At 48.7% G+C, this 16,935-nt stretch overlaps 1 protein-coding gene across 1 annotated transcript; it reads right to left on the bottom strand.

The window, feature by feature from the left end:
• Positions 1-537: 537 nt before the first annotated feature.
• On the bottom strand, positions 538-9,385 carry Cela3b (chymotrypsin like elastase 3B). Its single transcript, XM_021161099.2, has 8 exons — positions 9,346-9,385; positions 7,591-7,676; positions 4,523-4,620; positions 4,268-4,402; positions 3,304-3,440; positions 2,706-2,848; positions 1,366-1,518; positions 538-555 (listed from the first exon to the last, which is right to left on the bottom strand). Exons 1-8 carry the CDS (start codon positions 9,383-9,385, stop codon positions 538-540), a joined length of 810 nt encoding a protein of 269 aa, XP_021016758.1.
• Between the last annotated feature and the right edge of the window lie 7,550 nt (positions 9,386-16,935).

Raw genomic sequence — 16,935 nt, 5'->3', positions numbered from 1 at the left:
TTACCAGGTTTACTCTGAGGCTATCTCTGGTGCAAGAAATGAATGTTTGTTGATTGAATGAATGACCACAGCCCTCTTCCTCTGGTCCCCTCAACAGACAGAAAACACTTGGCCTTTCCTCTTCTCCTGTGATTCCCAACCGGACTAGATTTTTCTGCAGATTCGTGGCTCTATGGCTGCTTTGAGAAGTCTCCAGTTTCTGTGTGACTATCTACTACCACTGACTATATTCGCAGTCCTATGTGTGACTATTACGGTGACAACTTCTCCTACTTTCCTGACAGTTTCTCTCTTTCTGCAGAGGAAGTCCTATGCACTTGTGCACTGGTCACCCCACTGCAGCTCCTCCTCTCGGAGGCTCATTCTCCCCTCATCAGCGGAGAGGCCCCACCTCTACATTTCAGACCTAAGATTTCACAAACTGGTCAGAGCGCAAGAGTTCCGTCAAAGAAGGCAGAGAGCATCAACTTGGGATTTTCAGAAAGCTCTTTATTCTTTAGAGGACCTGGGGTCCTCTCTGCCAGCCGAACCTTGGATCTAGTTGTTGGCAATGGTCTAAAAAAAAAAAATCAGAAGGTTGGAAAAAAACAGAATAATTAGTTAAGAGTTAAGATTGCAAGCTTTGGGCCTAGAGGGACTGAGCAAAAGGTCTAACTCTGTCACTGGATCCTGTGTGTCTCTGGAAGGGTATTTGACCCCTCTGAGCCTTAGTTTCCTCATCTCCATAAGAGAGGTAATTATAGCAGCTAAACTGCCTCATGGGTATTCTTTTGTTTGTTTAGTTTTCTGAGACATGTTTTCTCTGTGTAACCCTGGCTCTCCTGGAACTTACTCCGTAGACTCTGTAGTTTTGAACTCAGAGATCAGTGTGCATCTGCCTCTGCCTCCCAAGTGCTGGGTTTAATATTCTCCTGGCTTCATGGGTATTTTCAGTTGAACTGTTAGCTAATATTCTTAGCACAGTGAATCTATAAACCCCAGCTAGTACTCCAGTCAGGAAGAAGAGCCACTGTCTTGGACCTTCTGTGTCTAAATGAGGTCTGCTCTGCACCCTCCCTGACACCAAGAGCACACATCATGGTTCTCAACCTCCTGCACGCTAGTGTCTACCATCTGTCCACCAACAGGCTGTCTGTCCACTGTCTGACATGCTCTCTGCCCCCCTTGACTAGGAAGGACCTGGGCCGGGGGATACTTCTCAATACCTGTTAGATTCTGGAAGTGTGGCCACATAAAACATCCCCAAGCTCTCTAGAATGTCCCCAAAGTTCTCTCCCTCAGCCTCATGAGCCTCAGGGCTCCTCAGGGTCTGCAGATTCTCCTCCTAAACTCCCGGGCAGGCTTCCATTTCCTTTGTCTCCTCACCTCCTCAATCCAGTCGATGAAGGCTGAGACGCGGGTGAACACTGTGGGCTTCCTCAGGGTGTTGCAGCCCAAGGAGGACACAAAGCTGGTCACACCGTGGACCTGCCAGGTGCCATTGTCAGCGGGACAGTTGAGGGGTCCTCCAGAGTCACCCTGCAATGGAGACAAGAGTCAGGGCTGATGTGGGTCTGAGGATAAGGAGCGGGCTCTGACTTCAATGACATTGATACACATTCACACTACTCCACATCTCTGGGTAGCAGTTTGCAAGAGAAAATCCACTTATGAAACCATAAGGCACTGGTTCTCGATCTGAGGGTCACAACCCCTTTGGGGGGACGGTTCACATATCAGATATCCTGCATGTCAGATTATTTAAGCTAGAGTTCATAAGAGCAGCAAATTTATAGTTACAAAGTGGCAACAAAATAATTTTATGGTTGGGCGGGGTCACCACAACATGAGGGTCACAGCATTAGGAAGGTTGAGACCCACGGACATCAGGGTTAATGAGACAGTGTAAGACTTCAACACAGCACCCAGCAGACGAGACGCAGCTCTCCAGAGATGGCGCCTCTCATTATCGGTACCACATTTAATGCTTTGCAGTTCTGTTTGTTTCTGAGACACTGTATAGCCCAGGCTGATCTTGAACTTGCAATCCTCCTGCCTCAGCCTCCAACAGTGCTGGGATTTCAGGTTAGCATGATAAGCATGTGCTTATATACACCGAGAGCATTCTGAATGTGTGGCTATCACTTCAAAGCCACAACTGATGTGGGTTAGCGACGTAGCTCAATTGAGCAAGTGTTAGCATGCACAAAGCTGTGATTTCCACCCCTATTACTGCCTCAAGTGAGTGTGCTGGTGAAGCTGAAAGACCATCACTCAGATGGAGACAGGAGGATCAGAAATTCAAGGCAATTCTTGGCTACCGAGTAAGTTTCAGCCCAGACTGTGCTATATACCACAGTCTCAAAACAGTGAGTGCCAAGTGTGGTGGTACATACCGTTCATCCCAGAACTAGGGAGGCAGAGACAGGTCATCACTATGAGTTCGAGACCAGCCTATACTATATAGTGATCTCAGGTCAGTCAAACATTGTGAGACCCTATCTCAAAAACCAGTGGCAAAAAAAGAGGGAACTGGGGCCTGTCAAGCTAGGTGGGAGCTAGGATACAACCCAGGCTCCTGATACTACCTCTGAGTTTCTCTCCCTCCCCCTTGTCCTGTAGACTGCATGAGGCAAACCAAGTAGGTCTATCCACCTCGGGGCACATGGTAGAGGGTTTTCAGGGCCCTACACCCGTGCTACCCGGGCAGATGTGAGCTGACTCACGTTGCAGCCAGACTGGATATCGCCGCCGGCACACACCATGGTCATCTTCACGGACAAACCCCACCAGTTCCACTTGGAGCAGTGTTCATAGTCCACGACAGGCAGCAAGGCCTGCTGCAGCTTGTCTGGCAGAGGTCCATTGGCTGGGGAGACAGAGAGTGTTGCAAGGGATACGTGGGAGTTACAGAGTGGAAACCTTCAGGCTCCATCAAGCTGGTGGGAACCACAGGGTCTTGCTTGCTCTGTGTTCTGGGGCATTGGGCACACAGTGGGCATCCCAAAATGATCCACTGATCATACTCGTGTTTGGGAGGATTGGGGAGATGGTGAGGAGCTGCAGAGGGATTCACGAGCAGTATAAAGATGATTTTTGGACTGGAGAGATGGCTCAGTGGTTAAGAGCACTGACTGCTCTTCCAGAGGTTCTGAGTTCAATTCCCGGCAACCACATGGTGGCTCACAACCATCTGTAATGGGATCTGACTGTGACAGTGTACTCAGATATATAAAACAAATAAATTTTTTGAAAAACAATGGTTTCTGCTGTGGCCCTCTACCCCCACTTGCCCCAGGCGCTGTCTCTGTGGTCAGCACGTACTGGAGAGCCGGCCCCAGCCGCTGATGTAACAGGGTGCTCCATTGGGTAGGATTTCACCAGCAGGAGGGAGGCAGGCAAGCTGGACTGCGTCTCCCAGCTGGGCACTTCTTGAGAGCTTGACCAGGGCGATGTCATTGCTGGGGGAAAAGGAGAGTCCCATGAAATCCAGTCAGCTAGCATGCACCTACCTTCTTTGCTCCAGGGACTTTCAACTCTGGGGAATCCACTGGTCCTTGAATTCTGAATCCATTTACTGGTTGGTTTTGTAGTGCTGGGGCTTGAACTCAGAGCTCGGCACATGCTTGACTGGTACTGTGCGATCGATCTACTCTCTGGTGCTTCCTAAGTCATTTGTTTTGCTTCATTGGTGAGTTGGTCATACTATGTAGCCCTAGCTAGCCTATGTTGACTGAGCTAGCCTGTAACCCACAGAGATTCACCTGCTTCAGCCTCCCTGTGCTGAGATAAAAGGTGCATGTTACCACATGTCTTTTCCAAAATCCATTCTTAAAGTGGACCAGCCCCGGGATCCTCACAGCCACTTTACCCCTGCTGACCTTGGTCATTTGTGGTCCCCATGACCCCTCTATATCATCTGGAAGACTCAGGGCCACAGTTGCCCCCTACCCCAGTGCTGCCCAATGCAACAGTCTAGGCTGATGTCTGATAGCTCCCTGGAGAAAGATGTTGTTGCCTGTGTCCCACAGTGTAGGTACCATTATTCTCCATCTCAACTTCCTAGCTACTGCTTAAATGACTTCACTGGGGTCTGATATAGCTGTGTGCTCATTCTGGGATTCTGACCAAGATGGGCTAGAGCCTTAAGCTACCATTCTTTAGTTATCGTAGCTACCCACAGCACGTGCCACTTGGACTCAGGCAGCTGACCCCGGCAGTAAGCTCTTGAGTGGCTTGGCATCTTACTAAACGGAACCCCCAACTCCACACCCAAGACTTTACTCACCCACAGCTCACACACATGGAGTTCCACTTGGGGTGCACAAAGAGGTCTCCATCGTTGATGGGGATCACCTGTTCTGGACCTTCCTCCACACCACGTTCATGCTCCCCCAGTACCACCTGGTAGGTGCGGGAAGTCCTGCGGAAGAGTGGAGGTCAGTATAAACCTGGAGCCAACCTCACTCCTCTCCTATTGTTCCAGCTGCCCAGGACACATGCAGGGATAGTGAGTGGGACAGGCATAGGGGGTGGAACTCACGAGATGCAGTGGCCTGCAGTCAGAACCCAGTCAGGAGTAATGAGGGAGCCACCACAGGTATGGTGGAAGCTCCCATCCTTCTCATACTGAAGGGAAACCTGGTGGCCAAGAAGGAAAGTACTTGAGTGGCCCAGACCCAACCCAATGGGTTGCCACCAGTGGCTTCACAGGCTATGCGCTGTACAGCTCCAGAACATGCTATTCACATGGGAAAAAAATGGCGCCCTCTGAAATGTGCAGTGCACAGACTATGCAGATCCTCAGGGGACTCTGTCACTTTCCAACAAGTATCACATTTTGATTATCCAAGGCTTCCCACCACAGGTTTTATGCTGCCTCTGGGGTCCTTACCACTCTCTGTCATCTGAGGCATCCACAGACTTCGTGTTTCCTGAGGGCTCCTGTCCTATCCGTCCTCCCAATCTCCTGAACCCTACATCTTTCAAGGCCTCTTGGGTCTGTTGAAACATGCCTCATATTGAGGTCTCTGCCTCCCCATCCCTATGCATTATGACTTTCAAAAGCTCTCTTTCATCTATCTGTGTATGGTGCTCTATACCTGGGATTCCAGCATCAGAGAAGTAGGCAGAAGGACTGTGGTTCAAGATCACCTAAGGTTATGCGAGACTGTCTCAAAGAAAGGAAGAAAGGGAGAAAGGGAGAAAGGAGGGCAGGAAGGAAGGAAGGAAGGAAGGAAGGAAGGAAGGAAGGAAGGAAGGAAGGAAGGAAGAAAGAAAGAAAAATGAAGGAAGAAAAGAAAGGAAGGAAGGAAGGAAGGAAGGAAGGAAGGAAGGAAGGAAGGAAGGAAGGAAGGAAGGGTACAGTTTGGCAGTGGTTGCATACACCTTTGATTCCAGCACTTCGGAGGCAGAGGCAGGCAGTTCTTTGAGTCAGAGGCCAACCTGGTATACAGAGCAAGTTCCAGAACAAAGAGTGCTACACGGAGAAACCTTGTTTCAAAAAAAAAAAATTTTTTTTTTAAAGAATACATAAAAGAGGGTGGGGCCGGGTGTGGTGACCCACGCCTTTAATCCCAGCACTCGAGAGAGGCAGAGGCAGGCTGATTTCTGAGTTCGAGGCCAGCCTGGTGTACAAAGTGAGTTCCAGGACTATACAGAGAAACCCTGTCTCAAAAAAATAAAAAAATAAATAAAAATGGGGCTGGAGAGATGACTCAGTGGCTAAGAGCACTGACTGCTCTTCCAAAGGTTCTGAGTTCAAATCCCAGCAACCACATGGTGACTCACAACCAACCTGAATGAGATCTGATGCCCTCTACTTGGTGTGTCTGTAGACACCTACAGTGTACTCACATATAATAATAAATAAATCTTGGGCTGGAGAGATGGCTCAGTGGTTAAGAGCCCCGACTGCTCTTCTGAAAGTCATGAGTTCAAATCCCAGCCACCACATGATGGCTCAAAACCATCCATAATGACATCTGATGCCCTCTTGTGGTGTGTCTGAAGACAGCTACATTGTACTTACATATAATAAATAAATACATCTTAAAAAAATAAATCTTTATTAAAAAAAGAGGGTGGGGCTGGAGATGTAGCTCAGTGGGTAGAGTGCCTGCCTAGCATGTGTAAAGCTCTGAGTTCTATGCCCAGCCCTGCAGAAGTGGGGTGTGGTGACACATGCCCAGAACCCCACCACTCAGGAGGTGGAAACAGGAACAGGAGGTCAGGAACACCCTTAGCTGTATATTGACTTTGAGGATAGCCTGAGCTACCTGAAACCCATCTCAAAGCCAAAGAGCAACACAATCTCCTCAACCAAAAATGGACGAAGACCATCACCCGCTGTGCTTAGGTCCTGATTGACACTGGGTCCTCCTCACTCCTGCCACGTGTGTACTGGCTGTGCTGTTTGCTTTGCTTTTGTTTTTCAAGACAGGGTTTCTCTGTGTAGCCCAGGCTATCCTGGGACTCGCTCTGTAGACCAGGCTGGCTCCAAGCCTGGAGATCCTTCTGATCTGTATCACTTTTACACTCTGATAGCCACAGTAACTCACTGCCATCACCAGTGTGTGGCCAGCAAAGGCTACAGGATATAGGCCCTGGTCCCTCACAGAATAAGCTGGGACCCTGTCTGTTCTCAGGGTCTTTGATGATGCAAATTTCTCCTATCTTCTTCATTGGTCTCAGCTTCCTGTAGCTGTTGAGCACTGAAATGAGTTTTTTCAGTTGTCTAATTTTAAAAAATGTTTACGTGCCGGGCAGTGGTTGCACTCTGTCTTTAATCCTAGCACTCAGGAGAGACAGGCAGGCTATAAAGAATGTTTCCTTGTGTGCATGTGTGTTTCTCTGAACGGGTGTGTGTCACGTGTGTTCTGGCCCCCTCAGAGCCTAGAAGGCATGGATCCCCTAGGGATGCTGTTACAGGCAGTCTTAAGCTGCCAGGCTAGGAACTGAACTCAGGTCCTCTGGAAGATCAGCAAGCACTCTTCACCGCGCAGCTCTCTCCAGGTCTGGGTTTGGTTCTTGAGACAGGGTCCCATAGAAGCCAGAGTGACATCAAACTTGCTGTGTAGCTGAGGCTGACCTTGAACTCCTGATCCTTCTGCCTCTACTGGGTTACAAGTTTGTATGGAACAACTATGTCTGCCTTACTTTATAGTAAACTATAGCCACATGTGGCTTGTGACTATTGTTAGACAGGCAGTTTAGCCCTCTGAACATCTCCCCATGGACCTCTATGAAGTTCCTAACCCTTTTACAGCTCCCAGAACTTTGACCCTTTTGTAGAACCCAGGGAGATTAGAAACAAAATCTTCCCTCTAAACACAGCCCCCGAAGTTCCACTGCTATTAAGCCAATCTCTTAAACACCACCCTTTCCCCAAATTCCACTTTCAAATCCCAGCCAAGATTACAGATGGAACAGTTACAACCTCCAAGAAATGTCTCTGTCCAAGAGTTTCTGGCCTTTTGAAGTCAAAGTAGGGAGTGGAGAGGAACTGGTGGGGTCAAGGCAGGCTGCCATGTCACCAGACCTGGGGTTCAGTGCCCATAGTAGAAGTGGGGGTGAGGAGTGGGGGGGGGGGACAGCTGCTGTCACTCTTACCTGCCAGGGCCAGCTGTGGGGAACAGCTTCCTCGCCATTGACAACTCGGCTGGAGGGGTTGTAGGAAGGCTGTCCACAGCCTGAGGCTAGAGGTGACAATTGAGAAGCCAGTCAATCAAACTGTCCTCAGAAGGAATGGGTGGGGGTGGGAGAGCTGGTGTTTGAGCATGGTGCACTTGGAGGCAGAGGCAAGCTGAATTCTGTAAATTCAAGGCCAGCTTGACCTATATAGTGTATTCCAGATCAGCTACACAGAGAGATCCTGTCTAAAAAGAAAAAGAAGCGAAAGAAGAGGAAGAGGAGGAAGAATAAAAGAGGAAGAGGAAGAAGAGGATAAAGAAGAGGAAGAGGATGAGGAAGAGGAAGAGGAAGAGGAGGGGTAGCTTGTCCCTTCTCTAGACTTCACTAGCCAGGTATGAACTAGCATTTATGCATTTAATCTACAACAAGGCTTCCCAGAGTCAGAGGAGAGCAGGGTCTCTTTAAGCTCAAGGACTGAAGACTTGGGATTGAGCCTGGTACTCAGGTAGCCTCCAAACTCTGGAACCAAAATGCTGGGCATAATGGCTGTGATCCCAGCATTGAGGATTTGAGCCCAAAGGATCAGCCACTGGTTTGAGGTAAGCCTGGCCTAACAGAGTGAAATCTTTTACCCACCCCAAACAAAAAAATAGGGCTGGCTGGGTGGTAACCCGGGCTACTGGCCTAAGTTTTATCCCTGGGATCCCAACAGAGAAAACTGACTCCTGCAAGTTGTCCTCGGGTCTCCAAATGAGCTCTGTAACACACATACAGTCTCTAACAAATAAATAAGTGTAATAAAAAAAATAAAAAATGGCAGCTAAAAGTGACCTGCTAGCTCATGCCTGTAGTCCCTGTGCTTGAGACAGGGAGGCAGTGGGATTTCTAGGAATTCAAGGAGAGGCAGGCTGAGCTATAACATGAGACTTTCTATTAAAAAAACTTTTTTTTTTTAAAAGGTGACCTATGAAGTGGCAGTTTGAGTGACACAGCTGGGTAGGAAGTGAAACTTGGCCACTGACTCAGGATGAGCTGTGTTACTTTAAACGTCAGTTTCCCCACTGACTCCAAACTATGCTGACTTACCTGGGGTCATAGAAGAGAAATAACCTGCCCCACCGTCGCCTGCCTGACATAACAGACACTTAGAAAACACCATGGGCTCAAAAAAAAAAAAAAAAAAAAGCCGGGCAGTGGTGGCTTATGCCTTCAATCCCAGGATTTGGGAGGCAGAGGCAGGAGGATTTCTGAGTTCGAGGCCAGCCTGGTCTACAAAGTGAGTTCCAGGACAGGCAGGGCTACACAGAGAAACTCTGTCTCGAAAAAAAAAAAAAAAACAACAACAACAACCAAAAAACACCGCCATCGCTTACCATATAGTCCACCAAGGGAAGCTTACTGGGGTGTGTCACAGAAGACTGAAAATTTGAGTTGGAGCCATCAAACCTCAGAGCCCAGACCTTAAGCCAGGAAGCCTTCCATTGTCCCCTCAAGGAATCTTGCCCTGTGGGCTCCCAGTCTTTCTGAGCTGGGTCATCTGAAGCTTGCCTGCCTCCTCCACTCCTGGCCACGAACCAAGCTCAAGGCCCTACAGTCCTGTCCTAGTTGAAGCTGAGACCTTCTGTAGAAGCAGGTATGGGGTGTCACCCAGGGGGCAAGGAGTGAGGGTCTGTCATATTTCAGGGGCTCCCAGGCTGATGCAGCAAGGAGACATGGGACAAGCTGAGGGCTTACCAAGGGCCACAAGCAGGAGGGAACTCAGCAGTCGGAGCATGGTGAGCTTCAGGGTGATTAGAAAGAGATGTGGAGCCGGGGCTCTAATATAGCACCGGATGCAGGTGGAGGGGCTGGCGCCAGGCCCCACTCCCACAACAGGTGGCAAAACACCAGATTTTTCAAGGCCCAAGGCCACACACCAACCACTGTAGATTAGAGAGCGGGAGCTGAAGGAGGGACCCCAGACTTCCTCCAACCTGTGATTGCACAAGTGGCAGAGAATGACCAACTGATAAGAGAGGGACAGGTGAAGGGTTCTATCAGAGGCCAGGCTTTCCCAGGGAAGGCCAGAACATCGGAGCTGATCAGGCCTGGGTTCAGATCCTGGCTTTGTCTTATCGAGTGCTTAGTTTGACTACGGTGTCTCAGAGCTCTAGTCTCTAGCATGGGATTAATATTGATCTCCCCCTCCACAAAAGACTGGTTCTGAGCACTTTCTCTGGTGTCTTAGGGCTCTTTCTAGGGCTGTGAGCACAGACAGCACATGAGCCTGCCTGCTCACAGTCTGCCTAGTGATGGCACAAGATGAGCCCACAACATTTTTGTTTGTTTGGTTGGTTGGTTTTTTTGTTGTTGTTTTTTTCCAGACAGAGTTTCTCTGTGTAACCCTGGCTGACCTGGAACTCAATCTGTAGACCAGGCTGGCCTCTAACTCAGAAATCCACCTGCCTCTGCCTCGTGAGTGCCAAAAAGTTTAAGAAGCTGTCTCTAACCAGTGAGGGTGGGTGCTGTACGGAAACAAAACGTGGGTGATCGGGAGGGGACCGCTCCCTTCCCATTTGCCTTGGGAGGCAGAGGCAGAGTGACATATTGACTATGGGGACGACATGAAAGTGAGTCCTGAAGCCAGCCATGGGAACAGGTGGAGGGGAGACACTCAACTCAGGCGTGGCTTGCTCAAGAAAAAAGAGGGGCAGGGGTCTGGAGTCAACGAGGAGCTGGGTGAGGTGGCATCGTCTGTATTCCCAGCTGCTCCAAGGCTGAGGCAGGAGAATTATGAGTTGGTGGTCAACTAGGGCTGCACAGCAAGGCCCTGTCTCAAAGCAAAAAAAAAAAAAAAAAAAAAAATGGATCTGGAAGCACAACACAGCACCTCCAAGTAAGGCCTTTGGTTTTGTCCTTGTCAAGGAGGGGAGGGAAGAGGAGATTGGTACAGAGACAGAAAAGGAGACAAGGAAGAAGCTACCAGAGGAAGGGAGGGGGTGAAGGGAACAAGGAGGAGGAGAAGGAAGGAAGGAGGAATATAAAAGAGGAAGCAGGCTTGCTAAGATGACCTGGCACCTAAAGATGCCCATCAGGCCTGAGGATCTGCGTTGGATCCCTGGGGGACACCTGTTACAAGAAGAGGACCAACTCCTCTCCTGCAAGCTGCCCTCTGAGCTCCATGCATGCTGGGGCACGTGCACCCACTCCCATCACACACACACACACACATACACACACAGAGAGAGAGGCAACAAAAATGCAATCGAAAGCTTTAACTAAAGGAGCTTGGTGAGGGTCCTGCCAACGAAGCTAAAGAGCTTGATGCTGGGCGCCTTCCTTGGGCACACTCCTTTATCTGCAGGGGCAAGGTCTCTTGCTGACCCCAGAGCTGGTGATTTGGCTGCTTTAGACCCCTGTTCTCTGCCTTGCGAGTGCTGGCCGCACCGTGCCTTCTTGATGTATCCACCTCCTCAGCTGCTTTGCTTGCCCACACCACCCCTATTGGTGGGGATAGAATCCAGGGCCTCATGCATGGGGAGCGCCACCATCGAGCCACACACTAGCACAGGGCACAGGGCACAAGCCAGCATTCTTCTTTTTGTTTTAGAGTGATTGATTGATTAATTGATTGATTGATTTGATGTATGTGAGTACAATGTCACTCTTCAGACACACCAGAAGAGGGCATCAGATCCCTTTACAGATGGTTGTGAGCCACCATGTGGTACCTGGGAATTGAACTCAGGACCTCTAGAGGAACAGTTAGTTCTCTTAATCACTCCAGCTCCCCCTTCTCTTTTGAGACATCATTTTCCTAGGTCTGTGTAGCCTTGGTAGACCAGTCTGGCCTCATCTTTCTGCCTCTAACTCCTGACTGCTGAGACTAAAGGCATACACCACCACTGCCTGGTTTAGGGCCAGCATCCTGTGTGAACAAGGCCAGTACACAAACCCTCCTTGTCCCCTTCCCCCATGTTCCCCCTGTCCCCTTCCATCAGCTAAGTACTGCTGAGTCTCCTGAGCATGTGTTCAGGATCAGTGTGGCATGCATACATCTTCCTCTGATTCCTACAAATCGAAGCCAAGGGGAGGGCAACACTTAGCTGCTGTAAGTGGACCCTTGCTAGTAGAGGTATCCCGTAGGCCAGGAGGGATTTGTTTAAGGTTTGAGTGCCTCCCATCTATCACGTCCACAGGGAGACCTACCACTCCAGCGGCTTGGGCTGCTGAGCAGCTTGTGCACACACAACAGAAACAGCTGTGAAAATCCTTCAACCTAGGATAAAAATAGCTGTGCCCTCCCTGCTTCCTATAGGCCTGGAAATATTTGCTCAGCTTGGATGCTCACAGCCATTCCCCAGACTCTGCACTGGGGAAGAGGTTCTGAGCGCCCTGAAGAGAGCACAGGAGAGAGGGGTGGGTCCTAAGGCAGAGGACTGGAAACAGATCTCTGTGTTCAACCCAGCTCTCCGACAGATGGGACAGCGGCCTGGAGAAAAGAACTTGATCGAGGTCTGCACGTGTTCCTACCGGACAGAAGCTAGTTCAAGGGCACAGGAAGAGATGAACCCACAGGAGGCCCCAACTTAACACAGAAATCTCCCTAACTTTTATCCGCAGGGCCTCAAACTGTGTTGCTTAGGGCATGTGACTCCAGGGACAGGGAGTTTCCACATATGGTCTCTCTGAGATCAACTGTCCATGATCACTTGAGCCAAGTGCTATCCTTCTCAAAGCCTGGGGAAAGATACTGCTAGCTGTAATACTGAGCAACCTTTGGGGCTCCTGGTGTAGTGGCAGCTGGAATCCTTGAGGTTAGCCCTAAAATGGGAGCTGCTTCTTCTTCTTCTTCTTCTTCTTCTTCTTCTTCTTCTTCTTCTTCTTCTTCTTCTTCTTCTTCTTCTTCTTCTTCTTCTTCTTCTTTTCTTCTGCTTCTGGTTCCTCCTCCTCTATCTCCTCCTCCTCCTCCTCCTCCTCCTCCTCCTCCTCTTCTTCTTCTTCTCCTTCTTCTTCTTCCTCTTCTTCTTCGTCTTCTCCTCATCCTCTTCCTCTTTCTCCTTCTTCTTCTTTTTTAAAGATTTATTTATTTTATGTATATGAGTACACTGTAGCTGTACAGTTGCTTGTGAGCCTTCATGTGGTTGCTGGGAATTGAACTCAGAACCTCTGCTCACTCTGGCCCCGCTCGCTCTGGTCCAAAGATTTATTTATTGTTTTATGTAAGTACACTGTAGCTGTCTTCAGACACACCAGAAGAGGGCATAAGATCTCATTATGGATGGTTGTGAATCACCATGTGGTTTCTGGGATTTGAACACAGAACTTTTGGAAGCAGTCAGTGCTCTTAATCACTGAGCCATCTCTCCAGCCCTAAGGGAGAGAGGAGCTGCCTAAGGAGAATGGAGGGGGTACCATCTATTCCAGGCCCCAGGCTGAAATAAAGTGACACATCTCTTTGTGATGTTGTTGTTGCTGTTCTTTTTTTTTTTTTTTCTGAGACAGGGTTTCTCCATGTAGCCCTGGCTTTTCGGGAACTCACTCTTAGACCAGGCTAGCCCTGAACTCAGAGAGATCTGCATGACTCTGCCTCCCAGTGCTGGAATTAAAGGTGTGTGTTGTGTGTAAATATTTTTGTTGTGTTTTTTTTTTGTTTCTCGAGACAGGGTTTCTCCATGTATCCCTGGCTATCCTGAAGCTTTGTAGACCAGGTTGGACCTGAACTCACAGTGCTGGAATTATAGGTGTGTGTTGTGTGTAAATTTTTTCTGTTTGTTTTGTTTTGTTTTCGAGGCAGGGTTTCTCTGTATAGCTCTGGCTGTCCTGGAGCTCACTTTGTAGACCAGGCTGGCCTCAAAATTGTGTGTGATTATTAACAAACCATGCTAATGCCAGCTATACTCCAGTAATCCTGTCTCCCCTCCCCCATTGGGAGCAGCAAACCTCTCTGTCTTAGTCTTCCATTTCTCCACAGTTTGCCTGCCTCTGAACTGCTTGCATCTTCCCAGCCAACTGCCCCCTGAGGCTAGCCCAGTAAAATCAAAACTCCATTGTATATTATCAGTCAGATTTATATCAGTAAATTCTCAATGCCCAAATGTCCACACAAAGGACTCAAAACATAGTTGATATAAACACAAGTTATGCCCCTAGATTGGACAAATTGCCCTACTTTACTCTATTGCTCTTCTATGATATCTGTAGCTACCTGTGGCTATCTCAAGCCACATGGATCCGGTTAGTCCTCTTCATCCATCTTTCTCTGTCCTTCTCCCTGTCTGTCCCTGGTCCTCTCTTTCTGAAACTCTTAGCCCTGCCTTCCTTTTTCCTTGCCCAATCACAGACTCTAGCCTTTGACATCATTTGACATCACCTGCATACAGACAGCATCTGTAGCTATGTGCTACCACCACCTGGCAAGTGAGCCATCTCCTGAGCTACTAGCAGTCTTCCCTGAGAAAAACCAATGCTTAAGAAACACAAAGGTCAGGGCTGGAGAGATGGCTCAGTGCTCAGTGGTTAAGAGCACTGACAGCTCTTCCAGAGGTTCTGAGTTCAATTCCCAGCAACCACATGGTGATTCACAACCATCCATAATGAGATCTGATGCCCTCTTCTGATGTGTCAGCAGTACAGTACAATAAATAAATGGGGGCGGGGCGTGTCAAATAGCTCCTTTAGAACCAGGATTTGGAGCTAGGCAGGTTTGTGAATTGGGATCTTGAGGCAGGAGGATTGCTTAGCACTGCAACATAATGAGTTTCAGGCCAGTCGGAGCTACAATGAGACCTGTGTTGAGGAGGTGGTATGAGAAGAGGAGAGAACTGAAGATATAATTTAATTAGAATGCTTTTCTAATTAACATATATGCTTTCTTAACCAACAAGAAGACCAGGTTCAATCCCCAGCATCACTTGGTAGTTCGTGTCTGTAACCCCATCCATCACTCGGGAGCTGGAAGCACAAAGATCTGTGTTAGCATTCTCTCTAAGCTCCTCCCCACAGTTACCTGGCTTGACCCATTACAAGAGGGGCTACTTGCCCCCTCCTCACTCTCTTGGTCTCTTGTTCCTCTCTTGCTCTTTCTCTGCTTCCCTTCCCCCCTCCCTCCCCATTCCCTTCCACGTGCTCATGGCCTGCCTCTAATCCACTAATTCTCTTCTCTTCTCTTCTCTTCTCTTCTCTTCTCTTCTCTTCTCTTCTCTTCTCTTCTCTTCTCTTCTCTTCTCTTCTCTCCTCCCTCCTCTCTTCTCCTCTCTCTCTCTCTGCCTTTCTCTGACTCTACTACCCTCTTAACTTCCTTCCCTATGCCCTGAATAAACTCTATTCTATACTATACCATCATGTGGCTGGTCCCTCAGGGAAAAGGGATGCCTTGGCATGGGCCTACTGGGGCACCCCCTTTCCCCATACCTTACCACAGCCCCATATAACATATCTCCCCCTCTCTTTATCTTTTTATAAACACACCAATCAAGAGTTCTAAGTCATCCTCGTCTACTAAGAAAGTTCCAACCTGGTTTTTTGTTGTTGTTTTTTGTTTTTTAGAAGGCAGGTCTGGTGGGAGAATCAGGGAATCTGGGAGTAGGGTGGGAGGTGGGGTCGGGGGTGTGACACTTTGCTTCTAGTTCTCATTCAGTAGGAAGGAACTCTCCCATCTTCAGACTCTCCATGCCTAGCACAGAACCTGGTGCACACACACACACACAGTGTTCAACAATATTTTTCAGAGGAGGAAAAAAAGGAATCAACAAAGCTAAAGGACCCTTTGCTATCTCCTCGCCCTCCTCAGAACCTGCCCTTGACCCTGTTGTTCATCAGGCAAACGTGGAAGTCATGTGGTGTCTCAGCAAAGCATAGCAGATGCGGATGATGGCATCCAGAAGCGTTGACACTGGGGACTGGAAGAGATTGTGATAAGCCAGTCCCCAGAACCGAGACTGGGGAGGGGGGGGACGACACACACTCTTGCCTACTTAGTCTACATCGGTATTTCAGCTCTCAGAACAGTCAATGAAAAAAAAAAGTCAAAGCTGTCCAAGAGGCAAAAACAGGTGAGTTTGAAGCAAGCCTGATCTACATATCAAATGTCAGGCAAGTCGGGGCTACACAGTGAGACCCTGCCTCAAAACAAAATATAACAAAGCTAGATTTAGTGGTGGCAATGTCCGTAATGTCATCCCTTAGGAAGCTAAGGCAAAAAAAATTCTTCAAGTTTGGGGCCAACCAGGACTACACAGTGAGACCCTGTCTCAGGGGGAAAAAAGGTGTGTGTGCGGGGGGGGGGGGGGGGGAGATGGAGCAGTAGTTAGAGTGTGTGCTGCACAGTGAGGACCCGAGTTCAAATCCCTGACACCTACATAAATGCTGGGTGGATGTTGCATGTCTCCTGTAATTTCAGCTTTCAGAGCAAGCCAGGGGATCCCAAAACAGGCTGACTAGTCAGACGAACTACATCAGCAAACCAGCAAACTCTGGGTTTGATTGAGAAACCTTGCCTTGTGATGGGGCGGCTACCTTAGTTACTGTCCTAGTGCTGTGAAGAAACACATGAGCACGGCAACTCTTACAAGAGAAAGTATTTAATTGAGGGCTTGTTGACAGTCCATGATTATCACGTCGGGGAGCGTGGCAGCTGGCTGTACCAGGCAGACATGATGCTGGAGAAGGGGCTGTGAGCTACATCCTGATCCGCAGACAGAGAGAGCAGGGAGACTGTATCTGCTGATCTGGCTTTTCAAACATCAATGCCCACCCCCAGAAATACACTTCCTCCAGCAAGGCCACACCTCTTCCTGAAGGTCCTAAGTTCAAATCCCAGAAACTACATGGTGGCTCACAATCTCCCATAATGAGATCTGACGCCCCCTTCTGATGTGTCTGAAGACAGCTACAGTGTACCTATTTATAGTAATAATAGCAGGGCCAACCAGAGCAAGTGGGCTTGACTGGAGTGAGCAAAGATCCTAAAATTCAATTCCCAACAACCACATGAAGGCTCACAACCATCTGTACAGCTCCAGTGTACCCATTTATATAAAATAAATAAATAAATCTTAAAAAAGAGAAAGAAAGAAAGAAAGAAAGAAAGAGAGAGAGAGAGACAGACAGAGAGAGAGAGAGAGACAGACAGAGAGAGAGAGAGAGAGCGCGAAAGGAAGAAAACAAAAGAAAGCCCCAGTGGATTGGGAACTAGGACAAAATTCAAATGACTTTTTCCTGCAGGAGTTCTCAGAGCGTGTCCTGTGCTGTGTTCACTGTGAATCACACATTTGGGAGGTTTATGCCTGGAACCTGCTGGCACTTGGTTGCTCTTAGTTCCCCAGCTACCAATCCTACCCCTCC

This window comes from Mus caroli, unplaced genomic scaffold (assembly GCF_978045245.1).
Source record: "Mus caroli unplaced genomic scaffold, Mus_caroli_1 scaffold_6, whole genome shotgun sequence".
NCBI lineage: Eukaryota > Metazoa > Chordata > Mammalia > Rodentia > Muridae > Mus > Mus caroli.
This window is presented reverse-complemented; position numbering and strand designations above follow the sequence as displayed.